The sequence below is a fragment of the Cornus florida genome, unplaced genomic scaffold (genome assembly GCF_030987335.1).
Source record: "Cornus florida cultivar Cherokee Brave unplaced genomic scaffold, ASM3098733v1 CherokeeBrave_3.0.0_Hap2_Chr05, whole genome shotgun sequence".
Classification (NCBI taxonomy): domain Eukaryota; kingdom Viridiplantae; phylum Streptophyta; class Magnoliopsida; order Cornales; family Cornaceae; genus Cornus; species Cornus florida.
The window spans coordinates 106,456,932-106,477,408 of NW_026775575.1; the positions used below are offsets into that span (position 1 = coordinate 106,456,932).

The 20,477-nt window shown below is 35.1% G+C and overlaps 2 protein-coding genes across 4 annotated transcripts; both read right to left on the bottom strand.

Annotated features, from left to right (window-relative positions):
• Positions 1-1,524: 1,524 nt before the first annotated feature.
• Positions 1,525-10,015, bottom strand: LOC132308297 (phosphatidylinositol/phosphatidylcholine transfer protein SFH13-like). Of its 3 annotated transcripts, none has more exons than XM_059806340.1 (15): positions 9,753-10,015; positions 8,681-8,779; positions 8,252-8,555; positions 6,847-6,946; positions 5,310-5,576; positions 4,836-4,913; positions 4,661-4,765; positions 4,524-4,573; positions 4,338-4,437; positions 4,048-4,146; positions 3,864-3,974; positions 3,457-3,619; positions 2,507-2,901; positions 2,353-2,427; positions 1,525-1,934 (listed from the first exon to the last, which is right to left on the bottom strand). In XM_059806340.1, the coding sequence occupies exons 2-15, from the start codon at positions 8,685-8,687 to the stop codon at positions 1,917-1,919; spliced, it is 1,872 nt and encodes a 623-aa protein (XP_059662323.1). In that variant the 5' UTR covers positions 8,688-8,779; positions 9,753-10,015; the 3' UTR covers positions 1,525-1,916. The 3 variants fall into 3 exon arrangements, with proteins under 3 accessions (XP_059662323.1, XP_059662321.1, XP_059662322.1); XM_059806338.1 differs by having other exon boundaries at positions 1,525-1,937; XM_059806339.1 differs by lacking the exon at positions 9,753-10,015 and adding an exon at positions 8,898-9,019 and having other exon boundaries at positions 1,525-1,937.
• Positions 10,016-12,020: 2,005 nt separating this feature from the next.
• LOC132308300 (ubiquitin-conjugating enzyme E2-17 kDa-like) lies at positions 12,021-20,276 on the bottom strand. Its single transcript, XM_059806342.1, has 5 exons — positions 20,120-20,276; positions 18,976-19,075; positions 17,228-17,355; positions 13,636-13,740; positions 12,021-12,367 (listed from the first exon to the last, which is right to left on the bottom strand). Exons 2-5 carry the CDS (start codon positions 19,043-19,045, stop codon positions 12,224-12,226), a joined length of 447 nt encoding a protein of 148 aa, XP_059662325.1. The 5' UTR covers positions 19,046-19,075; positions 20,120-20,276; the 3' UTR covers positions 12,021-12,223.
• Positions 20,277-20,477: the final 201 nt, after the last annotated feature.

The following is a 20,477-nucleotide window of genomic DNA, read 5'->3' on the forward strand; positions in this document are numbered from 1 at the left end:
GAACGAATAAAGGAGAGAGAATAAATTTGGTGGCGGTGGAGCAAAAATCTAACCCTTAGAGAAATTGTAGAAGCCGTTGATGAAAACCCAAATTAGAAGACAACCCCAAATCATAACCCTTGGAGAAATTGTAGAAGTCATTGATGAAAACCCAAATTTGAAGACAACCCAAAGCATAACCCACCAATTGCATCAATAGTGAATGAATAGAGGAGAGAGAAAACGGTGACGGTGGGTCATGTGAAAGAAACGTGAGGGAGAAAAAAAAAAAAAAAAAATTTGTACTATATATATATATATATATATATATATATATATATATATATTTATACATACATTCTCAGTGGGCAAGAAATAATATACTCACTTTAAATTGTAATCTTGGATCTAATCCTACTATTAATTAAAAAAATAGTTATTTTAAGAAATTGCCATTTTTCTAATTAGATATAAATTGTAAAATGACTATTATGGATAGTGTCTTAAAAAAAGAAAAAAAATTAATCAATTTCTTTAATCTCATTAACTTTGGATTGCCATGGCGCCTTCCACCTCCATCACCACCATCATCACCTCCACCGCAGACCGTGGAGGTCGCAGCAGTGGTGGGTTAGGTGGTGCTGGCAGCGGCTGCGGTGGAGGCCGGCGATCATGGAGGTGGCGGCAGTGCCAATGTGGCCAATGTTAGCAGTGGTGGAGGTGGCTCATTCCCTTTCTCTTTCATATTTTTTATATTGGGTTACATGATTTGATGATTTTGCTTTTCTTTGAATTCATCTTTATGCACACATATACAAATAAACATATTTTGATAGTATAACATTCTTCTGTAATTAGATTATTCAGTAAGTAGTTATTTCATAGACATAACTTAATTGCAAAGTTGAGAAGGGGACAATTGTTCTTTAATTAAAATAGAATATTAATTTTTTTCGTTTTAAGAAACTATTCCTTACAGTAATTTCACAATTAATATTAATTAAAAAAAAATTGATAATTTCTTAAAATAACTATCTCTATTAGATCATAATTAAAAGTGAGAATATTATTCCTTACTCACCACGAGCAGCTGAACACTACTCTCATATATATATGTATATATATATATATATTACTTTTTATTTTTAATAAATAAATAAGATGACATAACCAGAATACATTCGGAGGGTGACATTGTGTTGAAAGAATATTTGGAGTGGGTTTAGTCCAAGGGTTGTTGCTGCATATGGGGGGTATATGCTTTGGGCCTTATCCGTGAAATTACCAGCAAAAAAAAAATTCTTTTTCAATCATTTGGCATTTGCAAAGATTAATTAAAATAGCAAATGGTAATGAGGTTTTTGGTATTTGAACTCAATAATAACACCTGGGTTAATGAAAAGCTTAGGAGACAGGATGTTGTTAATCGGCCTCAGCTGTTGTTAGTCATTCTCAGCTGATCATCGTCTTCCATGGATAGAGAAACTGCATCCATTTTACACACCCTGCAAAGAAAGGGTGGTGGGAATTCTTGGATTCTCAATGGAAGACGAAGCATAACTCTATGTCCATTTCAACAATTTCACTTGCCATCATCCAGTGGAAATTACATGTCTAATTTACAGAATCGGCTTATTTTTTGTTGACTGGAACTAAGCAGTAGCTAATTCAACAAGGAAAGGAAACAAAAGATACGGTATTGTAAAACTTTGAATTAAGCTTCTTTTTTCCTATACAGTGTCTCGTATCTGTAAAGGGGAGCAACCCATACATATCTGTAGGCTATGTCATGTACTCACTGTAAAAGGCAAATAGAAATCCTGCCGTTCTCCCATGCAAGTGCCATTACCAGACATGAACTCGGAAAGGCATGCTTTTTCTGCACGCCTCCTGTTATACCAGTCTGAACGTGTATTTCGCTGTTGATCTTCAAGAATTTAACACAAAAACCTTCGCTGCTGCAACAAGAAACCGAATTTCACAACTTCTCCAGTGACTGGAGTATGAATGGAATGATATGAAAGAAAATTAAATAAGCGGAGCATGAATATTTTGGGGATCAGAAGCATGACTGAAAACCATCATCAATAATTTATACCCTTAACATTATGCCCACAATACAGAGACAACCCATGTTTTTAAGAAGTCATTAATACAATCAGTTGTTCATCAAATGATTTTAATTTTAAAAACACGTGAAACACATGAAATATGCTTTCCGAGAAATGTCTACATCTGGAGTTCAAATCAACATTACCACAGAAGATTTCAATCTATGAAAGTATTTATTCAACTTGTGCCTGTGTAATGGACTCATTTATCAATGTATAAATGTGTCATGGGCAATTAAATAATTTTTACAAGGTTACTTACACGAAATTTGGAATCCTTTAGTTCCTCCAACAATTCTGTAATCTCAAGTTGCTTCACCACTGTAGCATGGAGTACCTGCAATGAACATGATCCCGAATCAATATAGTTAGGCTTCAAATTTTCAGACATCTCAACCAGGTAGGATTAGGCTTACTCTTTTTGTCTTCTCAAGGTCGTACTCAACAGACTTGATCCTATCCAAAGATTGCTGAAGCATTTGCTCCTTCTCCAAAGGAATTTCAGCAGGCTTCTTTTTGAGTTCTTCAAACAACTTTTCAAGTCTCTGCAAACGTTGTACACAAGGAATGACCCGATCTTCGCTGCTGACAGCTTCAGCAGCTGGTGAATGGGCCGAACGGCTGTCTGGTCTGTGTTCGACTACATTAGATGGATGAATGGTGTTCTGTCTTCTCCAAATTCCAGAAGGTAGCCAATGGATAAATGCAAACAGTTTGACCATCATAGATATCAGTGTTCTTGCCATACACCAAAAACTCCTCTTCTCATTCATTTCCTCAACAGTGTCAAACCAATGAATCGCCACATTACCTGAAATGAAACATGCATATGTCATTTATATTTCCCAAATTTGGGTAAAGATACACAATAGGGGACTAGAAGGATTAGAATCTATATTGACAACTAGTCAACTTAATTTTCTGTTTCAATAAGTTGTCATTTTGAAAAAGAAATTGCTGATTTTAGCAAAGCAACACAACAAAGACATTTTACAACATGAAAGGGCAGCTTACAATTTAAAAAAAAAAAAAAAAAAACATCAATGAAGTCAGAACCACTGTCACCAGCAAAACCCTCTCAGTACTGCAGCTTTAGTTATATACATGTTCATAAGATATTTTATAAAATACAATTTTTCTTTGCTGCAACTAGCAGAAATCAAAGAGTAAATAGAATTACTCTCTTTTAAAAAATCATATTCTGAGAAACTCATTAGTTCTACACAAATAATCAAGTTCTGAACTTTTAGCACAAACAAATGATGCCTTTCAACTTCTTCCCATGTTCACCCGCGACCATATGAATAGCCATTTGGCACATCCTTTAGAGAAAATATTAAGTACAGCATAATATTGGTAACAATACCTTCTGAATTTGGTGTTGCCCCACTGGAAGAGTTTACCATATCATTGACCTTAAGGGATTGGTCCTGACAAAGACCAAATCCTTGATCTGTGTCAATAGCTTCATCAACCCCAGAAAAATGATCATCACAACTGTAGTAAGCAGTTGCATCTGATGTCCTTGCCTGCATATATCACAATATTCAAGTCACACACGCCCATTTGCACATATACGCAAATATCATACATACATTGGACATAGCAGACACACACACACACACACGCATAAAGACAGAGAGAGGGTAAAGGGTGACGAATGTATCAGAAGTCACATTTCCTTATTTCTCACATATTAGATTTCGGAAGGTAATGAATATTCACATCTTACACCCTAATCCAAAAACGTGAATCACCAGTTCCAGAACTCACTTGTTCATTAACTGATGCCAATTGTGGAAATGTAAAGCTACATTGTCTAGTTGAAGAACAAGAATCATCAACATCTGATCCTGATTCTGCTGTTGATGCATCACTCCTCCCCTGAGGGCAAAAAATTTTCATATTATATAAGAAGATATGACAATATAGGGCACGTCAAAAGCCAGAAACTTGCCTTCAGTGGACCTATCTGAATAAAAGAGTCAATTTTCCGTTTACCACTAGTTACTCTGGTAATGTGCCTCCCAAATGTTGCTTCTTCATTATGTACAAGCTAGAAATGGGACAAACAGCTCCAGTTCAGAATTACCTTCATTAATATCAAACTACCAATCCAAATTAAATTTCAAGCTTAATATACAATATTTAAGATACAAATTCTACTACAATCCAAATTAAATTTCAAGCTCAATATACATTATATAAGATACAAATTCTACTACAATCCAAAGCATGCCTGCCTACCTTTATTATTTCAGGAACATTCCATGGACCCATATTAGCCCTAAAGCACCCTCCCTCAGTAGCACACAGGCATGAGCCACCTAAGAAATCAGGCAATTGACTGATGACAATAAGAACAGTCAAGGAATTAGAAGCTTTTATCCATGACAATTAAACAAGACAAAGTAGGAGAAAAAGCAAACCAACCCTGAATCAATGGTTTCGAGTAGTTTGCACAAAGATTTCGGTTCCAGCACCTGCGAATTTAGAACATGAATGTGCAGTCAGTTAATGCTGCAGCAAATGGATAAGCAGATACAGAAGCCTAAATGCATGCCCTATACCTTTATTTTTGCAATAGTTTTTGCATCAAGGAACTTTTGTGCAGCAGGCCAAATCACCTTCTTAAAACCAGGACCAGCATTAACAATGAACATTTGATGTAGCGTCTGTAGATCAATGTGTGAAACAATTATAGGCTAATACAAGGGAAAAAAGAATTTCACTGAAAAGAGATACCTCAGGATAGTAACTGCTGTCAATCTTTGTCATGGCAGCCAGCAGACTTGCAGCTGTCTTAGTGAAATTCTTAACTCCCTGTTTATCACAATATAGTCTATTACAACTTAATTTTCTACACAGATGCAATGGCAATACCAAGTCATCAATGCAGGAATAAATCTGTCAATATTCTACTATTAAGCAATACAAAATTCTTGCTTATTCCCAATTCAGACAACAGAGTAATCTACTGGACACCTAATAAGATATTGGTTAACAAACCAGGATAATTAAATGCCAACAATTATTCCAACAGTTAAAGATGCATGTGAACAAATAAGTCATACAGTATCTTATTTTAGAAATTAATCAAAATTTCTAATCGCCTAACAAATCTTAAAAAAAAAAAAAAATTTGTTAAAAGACTCAAAAGTTGCAGCAACATACCAAACTTGATTTCGCAAAGGATATTAAATAATAGGATTAACATACCAGGCCTTGCACATCCAAAATTGTTGTTGTTGAACTGATATGCCTCTTTGCTGCAATTGAACATGCGGGAAATTTCTCATGTAGAGCCCTCTCAAACTCTTGGACATGGTATCTTAAGTACCGATCTATTGTGGTGATGCGCATAAGCTTACTTGGGTTAGCTTTTCCAAGTCTCTCAACATAAACGGGCCTTCCTTCCCTATCAACTCCATGGTACCCTTGAGGGTAATATTGCAAGACTTCTTCCAACTCTTTGAACTCAAAGTCCTGAGATTCATTAGTTCAACATAATCAAGGTCATAAGCACAAAAATGCTAAAATGTTAGATATAATGTCAAATACATAGGCCTTCTAATTATAAGATGATCAGAGCAATTAGATGCACAGAAGAGCTTGAAGAACTTAAAAATACTGAGTATAATAACAGTGCAACTTGTGGATACTAAGACGATAGAAGTAGAGGAGACTGAACTAGGATGCAAACTCAGGTGCCTTACGAGACCGTGGCTGTTATGGAGCCACAAGAGAATCAGGAGAATCAAGACATTACAGCTATCCTCCCTCCAACCTGATCTTCCTAAAAGTTCTTCCAAGTAGAAAATCCTATTTATAGGATGCAAGAGTGTAGGGGACAATTGGCAATAGCAAGCGAATGTGTTAAAATGACGTGCTTAAATCAAGATGTTTCAAAGGTCATAGGAGAGTATTCGTAGGCAAAATCTACGATGCTGAGCGACCTTTGGCAGACGTGTGTATCAAAGGGCATGTGGCACATCTCTCTCAAGACCTAGACAAGCACAAACATCAGTTTCGGGTGAGGGTGAATGCGCACTAAGAGAGCTTTAATAGGACATGGTAGTGATAACAGAAACCAATTAAGGACATAGCAAAACCAACTGCTTGCCAATGAAAGATTGCATGCTTTTGAAGATGGCTTCAATCATTGTCAAAATTTTAAGTGGGGAAACCCCTTTCTTGTCCATGTGTCAAGGTCCAAGGTCAAGGCACTGCATGCACTGACTAAGTGACTGATAAACATTACTGAAGGTTGATCACACGATGGAGATTTGGCATGTGGTGCAAATCTCGAGAATCATGCATTCGGTAAAGATATATACACGTGTTAGCCGTGTCATTCGAAAGGGTGACAAGTAGAATATGCCATATAAATTGTCTTATTGACAACACATGGTAAAGTTGAATGTTCTACGTGAATGAATTTCTGGCAGACACGTGGTGAGGTGAAGTCTAGTATCCACACATGCTACTGTTTGAACTGCTATAAAGAAGGGATAAAGGATGCGAGGTGAAGTCTAGCATCCAGCCATTCTACTGTTTGAACTTATTATAAAGAAGGGATAACGGAAACTCGTACAACTATACTGAAGCGTTCTACAATAAACAATAATCTACAGCATATGAAGAAAGATTAATTGGCATTTTTACCTTTAACTCCATGCTCAAAGGCAATTGGGCTTTGAAGTGGAAAGATTCACACTTGAAAGTATAAAGTTAGGGGGTGTATTAATGTTATTACCTCTAGTATAGTGTCCGTTCCATACTCTTTCCTCCAGTTAAGCATTTCTTCCCACATCTGAATCGTTTTTTCGATGTTATTATCTCTAGCTTTCAAGAATCTACATAAAGAGACATGAAGAAATAGGGATTAAATCAATGACAGCGGTTACCAAATAATTAGAGTGATACAACAGCGGGTAGGGGCGATTCGAGCAAAAAATTCAAGTAAATAAGAAAGGGGTTAAGATAGAGATTGAGAGAGAAATAGAATAAGAATAATAGGGGAGGAAATCAGAATGAGAGAGACGAGAAGAATAACAGAGGGAGAAATCAGAATTGAGGGAGAAGAAATCACAATAATTTCTGAATAATAATAATAATCAATATCAAAAGCTACTTTCACAATGTCTGAACCAGCATATAAATAGGCATCAAAGAAAACCCCTAATCAACATTTTTTTAATTTTTCCTCTAGAAAGTAAGAGACTGGTACCGCTAGGCCACTAGCCCATTGGTAACCCCTAATCAACTTATTACCATAAGTAAAACCCGAAATTGCTGAAATATCCCATGATAATAATAAATAAAGCTATGTGGTCTTTAAGCTCTCGGGCCAAGCCCAGTTCTTCATCATAGAGTCACTAGACTTGGGCAAACTAGCCAAAAATCCAAATACCACCACATTACATACAATCTCACATATAAACAACCGTATTATTTTGGCTAGGCAACAAGGGGACTTAAGAACCTGATATCAAACTTGAGAGACCATTCAAATACCACCTGGCCTACTGCGCTGGTTCATAAACAACCATATCAAGTAACTCTTCGATGTTAACAATTTTACTTATTTTTTTTACAAGTCACTTATTAGTTCAATTTATTCCATAAGTTGAATCATTACACTATCTTACATATCGTTTCAATATACAAGTTGCTCCAAGATTGTGTTAGTATCACCAACATCATAAAATTAAGGGGTCATTCATTACACTCTTTTAAGTACTCTTATTTTGCATGTGTCAAGAAAAGCAAGTGTACTTATTGAGTATTAAATAAATGACATAATGAAACTCAACAATTTACTCATTTGTAAAACACCCAGATGCCTAACTGAAGCATTTGAATTAGCCAATTAAAACCAAAGGTTGTATCGCCTAGTGGTACCTCCTCGCCTTCCAAAGTGAAGGGCAAGGGTCCAAGTCCTCATAGAGGCTTAGTGGGCATGTGAGTTTCTTGCCAAGGTAATAAAAAATTAGCCAATTAAAATGAATGCACTTCACTTGTTAAGGGAAAAAAAAACAAAAAAAAAATTTAACTCTGTCCAGAAAAATTAAGAAGTTAATACTGCCGAAAAACCAGTGATTTTGTGCATGGAGCTCAAAAGATGTCATGATTTTATATACATTAAAAATTTGACTGACCTCAACAAAGTATGATAGTCATCATGTCTAGGTGGCAACAAATTTCTGTCAAGGAGATTTTGCCGCAATTCTTTGACAGCACTCTCCTCTTTTACATCACGTACATCCTCTATGGAAACTGAAGGAACCCTGTAATCAATTTTTCTTTTCCCTCTTTTCTTGAAAGAATGAGTGAACTTATTTGATGCATTTATGGCCTTCTTTTTTAGACCCCCAATTTTAGATTGCCGTTTTTCATCTTCAGAGTTCTCAAAATCTGATCTCCTTTCTCTTACTTCATCACGAGTCCCCAGTCCTTCCGGGCCTAAAATATCTCAAATGAGATGGAAAACAGTTATGCTCACTTTGGTAATTAAAGACATGACATTACAATTTAGCAGATTATAGAAAGACACTCATACTCTAAAATTATATAAGTTGTGCACATACCTGACATTTTAGTCAGGCGCAAAAGGAAGAGACTGAAAATTAAGCGTCAGAGGAAAAAAACATATTCCCAGCAGCAAACTCATCAAAATTCATGTTGCTCTGCACCATCAAAATTAAAAAATGACTAATAATTAGCCAAAAGAAAATGTAAATCATATAATGCGATATGCATATATAACTAAACTCAAATTGAAAAAAGAAAAAACAGATTCTCAACATGATGAAACTTAGCCAGTGGCAACTTCAGTGATAGACAGTTTCACTGTTGTTATAAAAAAGAGTAATCCTTTTACAACTTCATTCTGATCAACCTTAGCCAGTCCAGCAGCCCAGGTATAAAATCTGAGTATATGAACCATCACTGCTCAATTCTCAATAGTGTCCACAAATTCTAAAGAAAAATCAAAACTTCCCAAGAAAGATTAAATTTTTACTTCCGCTCTCTCTGTAACTGGCATTCCAAATAATTGGAACATCCAAAAACAATAGAAGGTTTACAACTAGAAATATTGCTTTACTTTCTACCTCTGTCAATGATAATGCATATTGCAATTGCATATTCTTCACCATATTTCATACTTATTTTTTCCATTTTGTATGTCATGGCCTACTCATTAAATTGTCAAAGGTTTGAAATGATTCAATTTATGCAATTTAGCTGATGATCATAATCAAATACTTTTAAAAAATAAATATATAAAAGAAACGGAGTAAAACAACTCAAATTCAGATGAAATCTGCGAGAACCATCACAAAAAGAGCTCTTAAACTATTATGGAAACTAGAAAAGCAGATAAAATTCTGAGAATATGAACCACCACTTCTCAGTTTCTATACAACATTAACGCTCCAATAAATGAGATGGCAATAAATTTCAACAATGCCAACTAAAAATCCGTCAGATCTCACATTTTCTTCAACGAAAAAACAATTATTTGTTGTTGAATAAACTGAGTAGGTTTATATACGAGTATACAAAATCAAATTATACAGAAGTGTGTATAAATATATAGAAAAGAATATAGCCATTGAAAATTTTAAGCCATACATACAATCAAGAAAAGTGACGAACCTTCCCCGAAAACCTAATAAGAAAGCTGGCCCCGCAATCAGGAAAACTATTAATCCGTTGATATTTGTAGCTAAAAGCAAAGTATGTAAATAGATATTTCGAGATTCAATTTGTCCGATAAAATTTTCTCGAGAAAATTAGCTGGAATGGAGGAGGTGGAGGTGGAGGCAGAGGAAGATGTGATGCCTGTATGGATATTTAGTTTTCTTTCTTTCTCTCTCCTCTTCTCTCTTTCTCTCTCTTACTCAACAAATTTCTGAAAGTTCCAGCGCCCCCGTTGCTTTGCTTTATTCGTCACCGTTAGTTACGTGTTCCTTTTCCTCCTTTTTTTTTTTTTTTTTTTTTTTTTTTTTTTTTAAATAAAATGCAATGACGTGATTGTTTGCAGATAGAATATAAAAGGATATACCTAATAAATTTACAGTATGACAAGATTGTCTTTCGAAAATATCGCATGCTCTACAATAATTATTCGTATATTTCGCTTTTGATATTTTAAAAAAAAAAAAAAAAACTGAAGTGCTTAAATATAATATCCTATTTGTGATTGCAAAAATGAAATGAAAAAAAGAAAAGCTATGTATAGTTATATATCGTCTATATGCAACGACTTACCAATATTAATATTAACTTCTTCTTTTCGTTTTTTTAGTGTTCATAATCCCTCAGAAAAAAGAAATATATATTATATCTGCTAGTATATGCATATATATATATATATATATATATATATAAAGGAGAAAATTGTTAACCACGGTTGGCTATTGGTGACACGACAGAGACAGGTGTGTGATTTTTTAGCACAGTTGGGCTGCCTATTTTTAAAATGTTGGCGTTTTTAATCCAATAAGGTCGGAGTAGCATCCACGTGTTACAAGAGTTTGTTGGTCAGTAGTTTTTGTACGAAAACACTTGGATCATAACTACTCGAGTTAAAGCTCGCTAGCTAAGACGGGAAGAACTAGAGTCTGACCTAAACCACATAAGGTCAAAAGGGTTTTGGGTGGGGTTCTCAAAGTTTACTTTTGTGATCAGTTAATAATGTGAATAAACGGTCCCAAACTGTTTTGAGACGGTCAAGTATAGGATTTGAATTTGAATTATAAGAATAGATATTTTATGCCGTTAAATTTTAAGTCTCACGGTCCTTCTTTATAAGCGTTATTCTTTTGTGCGTTCTCATGTTTCGATTACGTTCTTGCTCTCACGCTTCGCGCACGCTCTTGTTCAAATTCTCATTACTTATAATTTCATCCAATGTGAGACAAACCTCTAATAGCCACAAGGATTTACATATTTATATTTTGACTTTCAAGTCATAAGCCAAGTCTTTGTAAGGCCATGGTAACAGGCGAAACCTTGCCATTCAAACCAAAAGCTTAAACTCAAAATAGTGGACAACCACCACCTAACACACATGACACCATCTTTTTGAAAAAAAAAAAAAAAAATGCCTGATTTCAATATGCAGCTCCACTTATTTTGAGTGGGGAAAGTGGGAAAGATAAAAGGAACCAGAAGTCTCCCGTGGAACATCACACACAAGTTATGGTACGTGAAAAAGCTAGTTCCGAAATAGTGCATGCCCATCATATAAAAGCAAATGAGTACCATAGATACATTATGTCATCACAAATCAATAAAGTCTATCGAATCATTTAGGATAATAAATCCAATTTTTGTACCCTAGAAAATGGGACACAAAGGAAGCACTAGCATGTGGAAATGAGTATTGAGCTGAACCCACTAGTGTCCGAGTGGACTCAATCAAAAGGCACACCAACAAAGAATAAAATATAAGTACTAATGTTTCACCAAAATGAAAAGATACCTTTTTTTTTTCCGGTAGATAGGTAAAAAGAAAGAAGAAGAAAGCAAGGTGGTCTCTGTCCTGACATATACAGAGTTTATGGGGAGCCACGTGGCATAGTGCAAGTGGACCCTGGAGAGTTGTGTTCCACAAAGTTGTAATTAAATTATCTATGACCAATAAGATCTTATGCTAAGAAATTGTCAGTTAATTTTATTATATAATTATGAATTAAGGCTCCGTTTGGGACTAGACCCTTGTCAAACACTGAAAAACACTGGTTTAAATTGACAAAAGATGTACACAATTTTTTTTTTTTTTTTTTAACAAGAGACCATTTTCTAGCCTTGAATATAAAACAGGAAACACATAATATACACAATCCAATTCCGAAGTGTAGGACACTATAATCTGAGCCATCAACAATATACTACTAACCATGAGTGAGAGAGGGGGGATTGAGGCAAAGCATATCATATCATATCATATATATATAAACTCGGTTTTAACAGGAAACTATATATTAACTCCCCAACACACAAGGAGAGACGAAATAAAATGACCAGAGTTCTTAAATATTTAGGGTGTGTGTTCATTTTTTCTATTTATTTACTACTAGGACAAGTTGGATATAGGATGACGAGAGATGAATTAAGCACTCTTATCCCATGGCATACTTCTGGGTCCAGGATCGAGCAGTAGTCTCGTACTTGGCTCTGTCAGTCTTGTACATATGAGCAATCTCTGGCACCAGAGGATCGTCTGGGTTTGGATCTGTCAGCAGCGAGCATATTGACAACAACACCTGCAAACCAACAGTGTAATCATTATTTTTACTATATCGGTTACAGATTAAACATATTCCCTGGAATCAAACACCTATACAACACAGCTGTTCTAATTTTTCAATGAAAGATCAAACTCACTTATACTGTAAACATACAAATGATGCTCATAAACCAAGATGATTACCATGTACACAATACAAGGCTGGCCAAAAACAACTCAAGAGGCCTCGGTAGTGAAATTTCAAAACTCTGACCAAATTTCCAACAAAACAACCCCAAACCTTAAAGGCCGTCACTAGTAGCAGCAGATATTGCTCAATGGCTTGGTTTGGGTTTATGTTTAAAAAAATTCGGTTATGAAATGTTGTTGCTGCCAGGTAATCAGCTACAGCATTGCCATTGGCCTCTTATTTTTTTAACTATGTCTAAATTTTCCTGGTTGGCATTTGTAGTTGTTTATAAAAATAATAATAATAATAATAATAATAATCAAACGAAAAACTTCCAGGCATCATGAAAAAGGAATGAGATACTGGTCTACCTGTGTCTTGGTGACTTTGGATCTTATCTAGTTAACTCTCAAGTCCCATGTCAAGGGTTCAAGACTGGTAGGAAGGGAAGAAAGAGGGGGGGTAAGTTGGGCTTTATGTCTAAGTTGGGCTCTGATAGTTCTGGAAAAAAATTTAAAATGCAGAACTTTCATGTGTCGTACAATTAGAGGAATGATATACTATGGTTTTGGCAACACCCATAAAGATTGCGAGAAAAATGTAGAGAAGACTCCACACTCCAAAATTGTCATTCAAACGATTCTCACACTCAATAAGCATCACAAAAGGTTGTCAAAAGTAACTGTCATTTCTTTTATTCAAAAACCAAGTAGAGTGCAAGAATAAAAGAAAGGAGTGCAAATATTCCTAACAAGAAAAGGTAACAGCAAATATGAAGAAAATCTACAATGGGATGAAAAGCATTGAGGAAAGAGAACCTATTGGAATTTTTTCTTCAATATAATTTAAGAATGGGAAAGAGTTTTCTTCAAATTCAACATTTTTAAGCAATTGGAAGAATAGTAAATAATAAGAAAAACTACAATGTGACAAACATGAGATCTGCTTGTGCATTTTCCATGTGAGACACTCGCAATTGCTTAAATTGCCTAGTGATTGGGCCAGCCTGCATGTATAAATAATGCTAACAATAACCTAAAAATAAATCACCATACAACACTATAGAACAAATGTATCTATACGAGCACATAAACAAGTGGATAGTTATACATTACCTTAGATATGGTAAGGGCAGGGCTCCACTGCTCTTTAAGAATGTCGAGGCAAATGCTACCATTGCTGTTAATGTTAGGGTGATAAACTCTGGTGCGGAAAGAAACCTGCCAGATACATGGTCAACAAATGCCATATTCATATTCCCTTTTGGGTAAATACATATACCATCAGCAAATGCATGTTCATTGTAAGTCTCACATTTCTCTGTGTGTTTCCATTCTGTAATAATTAATATCACGGGTCCTTTAACAAATACTAAATATTAATCAACAAAGTTATTAGTCATCCAACATCAAGTTGGTTGCTCCAAAAGTCAGTTAATTATTAGCATTATTATATTTATAAAGAATTGGTAGTTGTTCTCAACTACTTAAAGTAGACTATACATGAATAGAATTTTTTCCTGTGTCAGTCAAGCCACAAAACTATTAGCTATCAAGTCAAGGTTATAATAATTACCCACCACAAGACTCGGTAGATTCCACTAGTAAATACTTGTGACTTATGGGGGGAAATTGCTAAGAAAACACCAAAACAGAAGAACAAAAAAAGAAAAAAGAAAAAAGAAAAAAAAAAAAGGCGGCCTAACCATGTTGCATATTTAACTTGGCTAAGTAATGGAACTAAATACCATGATCAGGGTACACAAAGGGCCTGTTTACTAACGCTTTTACTTTCTGATTTTTAGTGTCAATTCCTAAAATTGTGAAGTAAAAGTGAAAATTATGTTTACTAATATAGTTTTACTTTTCGCCTTTTAGAAAGTACTTTCATATTTAATGAAGGAAAGAGAAAGTGAGGATTTGTTACTTTCTCTACTTTCTACACTGTTTACAAGAAGTACTTTCTCTACTGTAAAACTCAAAAATTAGCATCACCAATTGCTCCATGCTGCCTCCCCCCACCATGGCCACCGCCGCCACCATTGCCTCCACCCACCTCCTCCTAACCATGGCCACCGCCACCACCATCTCTCTCCTCTCTCATACCCATCAATAATATATCCAAATTAACTTGAACCAGTCACATAAAGGCGAATCAGAGAAAGGCAAAGTCGACTCTCCATCATCGGCGACAAGCTGTGTTTTCACGTCCTTTCCCGACCAATTCGTAAAGCTCACTGCTGTTCAACCACTTGTCACAGCCCAAGAAGAATAAGGTAATCAAAAAAAAAAAAAAAAAACCCGAATCAGGACAAGAGCAAGCTCCAATCTCAGAAAAACACACGTCCTTTCCCGACGAATTCGTAAAGCTCACTGTTGTTCAACCACTTGTCACCGCCCAAGAAGAATAAGGTAATCAAAAAAAAAAAAAAACCGAATCAGGACAAGAGCAAGCGCCAATCTCAGAAGCTAAGGCAGCCTTTCTTTTTTTTCCCTTTCGTAGCCTTTCTTTTTTTTCCTTTTGTTTGTTTTTCCTCTCCAATAGCAATTTCTCTTTATCTTCCCTTTGTTCACATATTTCCTTGGATTTAGTCTTAATTGGTTGAAGAACTCTTGAAACCACTTATCTGAAGTGGATTTGTGGGGATTTTGGTCTGGTTAGCAAAATGTGAAAAAGGTGTGCGAGAGAATCCCAAAACCCTGAACAAGGGTAGAGCTTTACGGGAAAGAGTTACAGGGTTCGAAACCATTGTGTCTTTGATTGCAAACAAAGGAGGCACAATAGAAGCGGAGGAATCAACCAGAGTAATGAATCTGCCAATTGGTTGGTTCACACCAATTTTTCTGATGTTCTGATTTATCACTATTGCTAAAATCTCCACTCATCATAATCAAACCCAGATAAAAAATTTAAAAAAAAAAAATTAGATAGAGAAAGATAGCAGGGAAACAAAATTAAAATCAAAATTATTAAACTTCCTTTCTGTTTTTGCTTTTAAAATATTAAAAATAAAATCTTCTTATTAAACATCATTTTACTTTCTATTTCGACTCAAGGAATGAAAAGTATGATTTTACTTTTGGAGAAAGTAAAAATAAGAAAGTAAAAGCGTTAGTAAACTGGCCCAAATTGTAATAGTAAACTTTAATTAATGTGGTATAACTAACAAAGACTATTTCTCCCTGCTTGAATATTCGGCATACCGCACCTTCCTTTTCTTTTATTTAGTTCGGGAAATGACCAGTAAAGGGGAGGGGGGTAGAGACTACAAGCCTCTCTGGGCATCTGCTTTATGCCTAGCAAAAACAAAAAATTATATGTGGAGCAAAAAAAATTATCCATTCTTTGAAGTTCAAAGCATGCAACATTAGAATCAAAAAATTCAATAACCAAAATGATTACCACTTAATCAACTTGTTTTCTCTTAGAAATGGTCTTATTTCTAACATCTAAATTATGAAGATTAAGAAAATTATCGCACATTATCAAACACAAAGCGTACGAGGTCTCGTGGTTGACAACGTGTCTTTCTCAACAAGCAAAGGACTGAATTAACATAGGAATGTCAACTGATGTGCTAATTCTGATATAGCCTTTAGCTTAATCAAGGATCTTTTCAGGAATTCAGGGTGCATTATTACCTATCCATCTGGATAGGAGAAACTTAATAGACTTCTTCATTTTACAATCTTCAATACTTATTTGATCAGGTCCTCAAGATCCAAAGACATCTTACCAAGGGTCACTATTTGCGATAATCAAATTTGCATACCTTATTCGAAGAGCCGTTGGTACTTTTCCATCATCTTTGACTCTTCAACTACTATGTAGCCTCCCTCTCATCATGATGATTCCACTACACCTTCACTAAAGGCATCTCCATTCGCCTTAACCGTTCCACCATACAATCCACAACGCAAATAGGTGTCTCAATAGATGTAACATCAAGGCATAACTCACCTATGAGTTATTGTACTATTCTTGATTTCTACAAGTTCACTGTGAATTTAAACCCACCTACAAAGGGAGTTTAGTGTGGGAGATTTGGTGTTCTTGAAAGTCTCCTCTGCGAAGGGACTTGTAAGATTTGGTGGAACAAAAGGGAAGTTGGCTTGTCGGTTTATAGGACCTTTTGATATCACGAAAAGGATTGGAGAAGTGGCATATAGATTGGCTTTGTCTTCTAGTTTATCAGCAGTTCATGATGTTTTTCATATCTCTATGTTGAGGAGACGCTTGAGGGATCAGGGATGAGACTCAGGCCATTGACAGTAGCGAGGTGGAGGTGAGTGGTCAATAATGATGACACAACAGAAAGTGAAGTGTGCCAAGAGGACCGCCATGTAAGAAACACATAGCAAGGTGGAGTATAGTGCTCACACTAAGAAAGTGACACTTTCATATATTATAGACACAACAAACTTATTGAAGCTCAAGGGAATACATACAATCAAAAACAATATCACCATATGGTGACACAAGTTAATCGGGAACACAAATAAGTATAAGTAGAACAAACGTCAAAAAAGGATAAAAGAAGCACCACACATGGTTCAAATATGTTAGAACATAACACACAAAATAAGTAATCACACAGTAATATAAAAAAAAAGATACACACAAGGACGTATAAAGAGGGGCAGATAAACATGTAAAGAGAGGATATATACATAAATCATCTAAGACATGTCATAAAATAGTTATTACCTTTGGTGGCTTAAACGGGTAATCCGGTGGGAAGTGAATAGATACAAGAAACACACCCCCTGCAAATGGGCTATCAGTTGGGCCCATAATCGTTGCTTGCCAGTGGAACATGTCCTCCCCAACAGGGCCTATAGAATATAGAACATTTGTGTTATAAACCAAAACTAGGATGACATTTTTTTAGCACAACCAGTAAATAAACAAGATACATTAATAGCTTTTATATTTTACTCCAACAATTTAGGCCTTGCATTCAAAATATTTGACCAGAGGGTGCATATAACAAACCCACCATCTATCCACGAACTAAACTAAATAAAATAACCAATAACAACCTTTTAAAATATCACAAGAAGAAAGGACTCAAAATATAAAAAGATATATGTGTGCATATATATATGTAGTGCTTGAACAACCCAATACATGTGCACACTGCACATGGATACATATATGACACACAGATGATGATTGGACCCAAGCAAAGAGAATTAAGCACCCAAAGCAATTAAGAAATAAAGTCCAAACCAGTAATCAATAAGAAATTTTTGTGGCAACAAGGTTCCCAGATTATAAAAGGCAACCAATCTCGCAATAACTATTATTATTTGTACCACTACGAATTGTTGTGGAAAGAAGACATTAAAAAATATTTGAACCACCAAATTGAACAATGTAGTGAGAGGACAAGAAGATAAATGACAATAAATTATTCCCAACATGGGGGGATTAAAAAGTTAAAGACGACAAAGGAACTAACTACTAAGGCATTGATTTTAGGTCCATATTTCCTCTTCTATTAGTTTTTGAGTCAAATATTCTTTTAGGACACCTACTAAATTGTTCCTCTTCGATTATGTACATTCACTTGTTTAAAACACCAAACTGAGGCAGCAAGAATATTAGTAACAATTTAAAGGCATTTAGAGACAATTAACAACTTGAATACATGTTACGCCACTGTAAATGTCTGATATTGGGCATTGAACCTCACATTAAGAATTAGGAATTTTCTTAAATTCAAATTAAGAACATTGTAAAGCAATCATTTAACCATCATAAGAGATCACTATTCTCACTCAATGACTTGTAAGTTAAAACATTTTATTTAAAGAAAAGAAAAACTCCAAACAAACCGCCACAGGTCCATATCACGAAATTCATTCACAAAATTCCATATGTCCATTGAACCCAGCCTTTAGAAGTTCATATCCTACAAAAGCACTGATCATTAGAAACACTAATAATGCAGTTTTGACGTTTCAATCATTAGATGAAACTGATAGGTAGACTGCCCTAGAGCAACAGCATTGCGGACCCTGAAAGGCTGGAACAAGTGTTCAGGGGATCACATATTATCACACTGGACTAAATAGAGTTTTTTAAGATCAAGAGTATCAGAATTTAATATATTTTATAAGTCATAATTTAATATATTAATTAATAAAGATTAATCAATAACAAATCGGGGAAGCAAACCACATGTAGGCGAGCGTGCCCTAAAAGGACAAGATGGGAGTCATATGTACAAGGAAGCAAGATTATTTAAATACCAGCAAGCACAAGGAATAGTATTTTTAAATAAATCCTTTTATTTCCATTTTTTTTTTCCCAGTAAGTGACACTCTCACAAGCCATCTGATATTTGTCTGTATGTAGAGAAGATACTAAATTAAGTGAGCAACACTATCATCACAAGCATTTAAAGATAGCGGAAATAAAAGAAAGAAATAGGGTAAAACAAAGCAAACCAGCACTGCATGAAGCAGGAGGATCTTTCTGCAGGTCCTTCAACTCCTTCTGAATCCTCTTTGAAGCCATCACAGATTCTCGAGTTTAGGCAAGGATAAGCTGGCAAAAATCCCAAAATTCATTAAGATGAAAATTCCAATCTTGATAATTAGTGAAACAATCTACATTCCAAGAAAGAGACAGAAAATTTATGTACATCCAATTCATTGCTAAAAATGAAAAAGGAAATCTCAATTATTAAAGCTCAATGATAATAATCCAATGCTAGAACCCCATGTAACGCAACAACCATCCCATTCCATTTATATTTTATTCATTGCCGAAAGTAATCAAATCCATGCCCAATGGTCTAGTCAAGTTGACCTCTTTAAGGAAAATAACGAAACCATAGGATTTATTATTTTGGGGGAAAAAATTCATTAGATTCAACCCACATATGTAGATACACACATAAAGGGGCACAATAACGCCATGAAAAGAATAGAAAAATTCTACACAACCCCTTATAAATAAGACTGTTCCTCCAGGTTAGAAAAACATGCAACCAAGCACTGTTCCTCCAGGGAAGAAAAACAAGCAACCAAGCACGGAACACAACCCCACCAAAAAGGGAAAAACAAAAAAACAAATTACCATAAACCTTTGTTTTCTCTAATGTCTAAGAATAATATATATATATATATATATATAAAGTAACAATGGATTGTGGAACTGGAAAAACTCGACCCGAAATAGTAATTGAAATTTACCATTACTTCACTACACTTCCTAAGGAGCCAAAAAGATGATAAACACGAAACCCAAAAAAATAAAAATAAAAACAATAACAAAAACAAAAAAACAAAATCCTCGCTCTCAACCTGTTTAAGCATCTACAGAATCCATTAAATCCCCAAAAAAAAACAAAAACAATTAAAAAACACAAAATCTTCGCTCACAACATCTACAGAATCCAGTCGCAGGCACCACAATGATCCGTTGATGAAAAAATATAATTATTAGAGAAAAATTATTATAAAATCACGAACAGATATTAACCCTAATAAAAACTATATCAGAATCAGAGAATAGTACTGATCAATTAACATCCGAACCATAAAATCACACACACGTATGTAACATGTATCAGAAGAAGAGATATACCGCTAGGGTTTGTCGATCTTCGGTTTCGAACTACTCTTTGAGTCCGAGTGTCGTTGTAATTTATAGTAATAAATAAATACTCCGAACCAGTTTTATATGAAAGTTTTGGCCACACGGCGTGTACTCGAGTCCGAGTCGCGGTGAGAGGTGAGTCCATGCCATGCACGTGAGTACAAATTTGATTAGGCGTGTTATTTGTTAGTAATCCTTTCACAAATTATTGTTATTGAAAAATTATTGTTATTGAAATATTTCAAATAATTTTGAAGACATGTATTATGGATTATTTATCATTGAGCTTTAATAATTGAAATGGTTGTATTTTAGTCTAGTTGTATGTAGTCTTTATTTTCTTTCT

Bases quoted from the DNA above. Each gene is read 5' to 3' on its own strand.
- LOC132308300 (XM_059806342.1), bottom strand. From the start codon at position 19,045: ATGGCTTCAAAGAGGATTCAGAAGGAGTTGAAGGACCTGCAGAAAGAT. The intron at 13,741-17,227 runs GTAATAACTATT...TGTATCTGGCAG, and splicing joins ACCCGTTTAAGCCACCAAAG to GTTTCTTTCCGCACCAGAGT. The intron at 12,368-13,635 runs GTAATGTATAAC...GTTGGTTTGCAG, and splicing joins CTGCCCTTACCATATCTAAG to GTGTTGTTGTCAATATGCTC.
- LOC132308297 (XM_059806338.1), bottom strand. The intron at 4,914-5,309 runs GTATGTTAATCC...TGTGATAAACAG, and splicing joins TTTTGGATGTGCAAGGCCTG to GGAGTTAAGAATTTCACTAA. The intron at 4,766-4,835 runs GTATCTCTTTTC...ATTGATCTACAG, and splicing joins ACAGCAGTTACTATCCTGAG to ACGCTACATCAAATGTTCAT.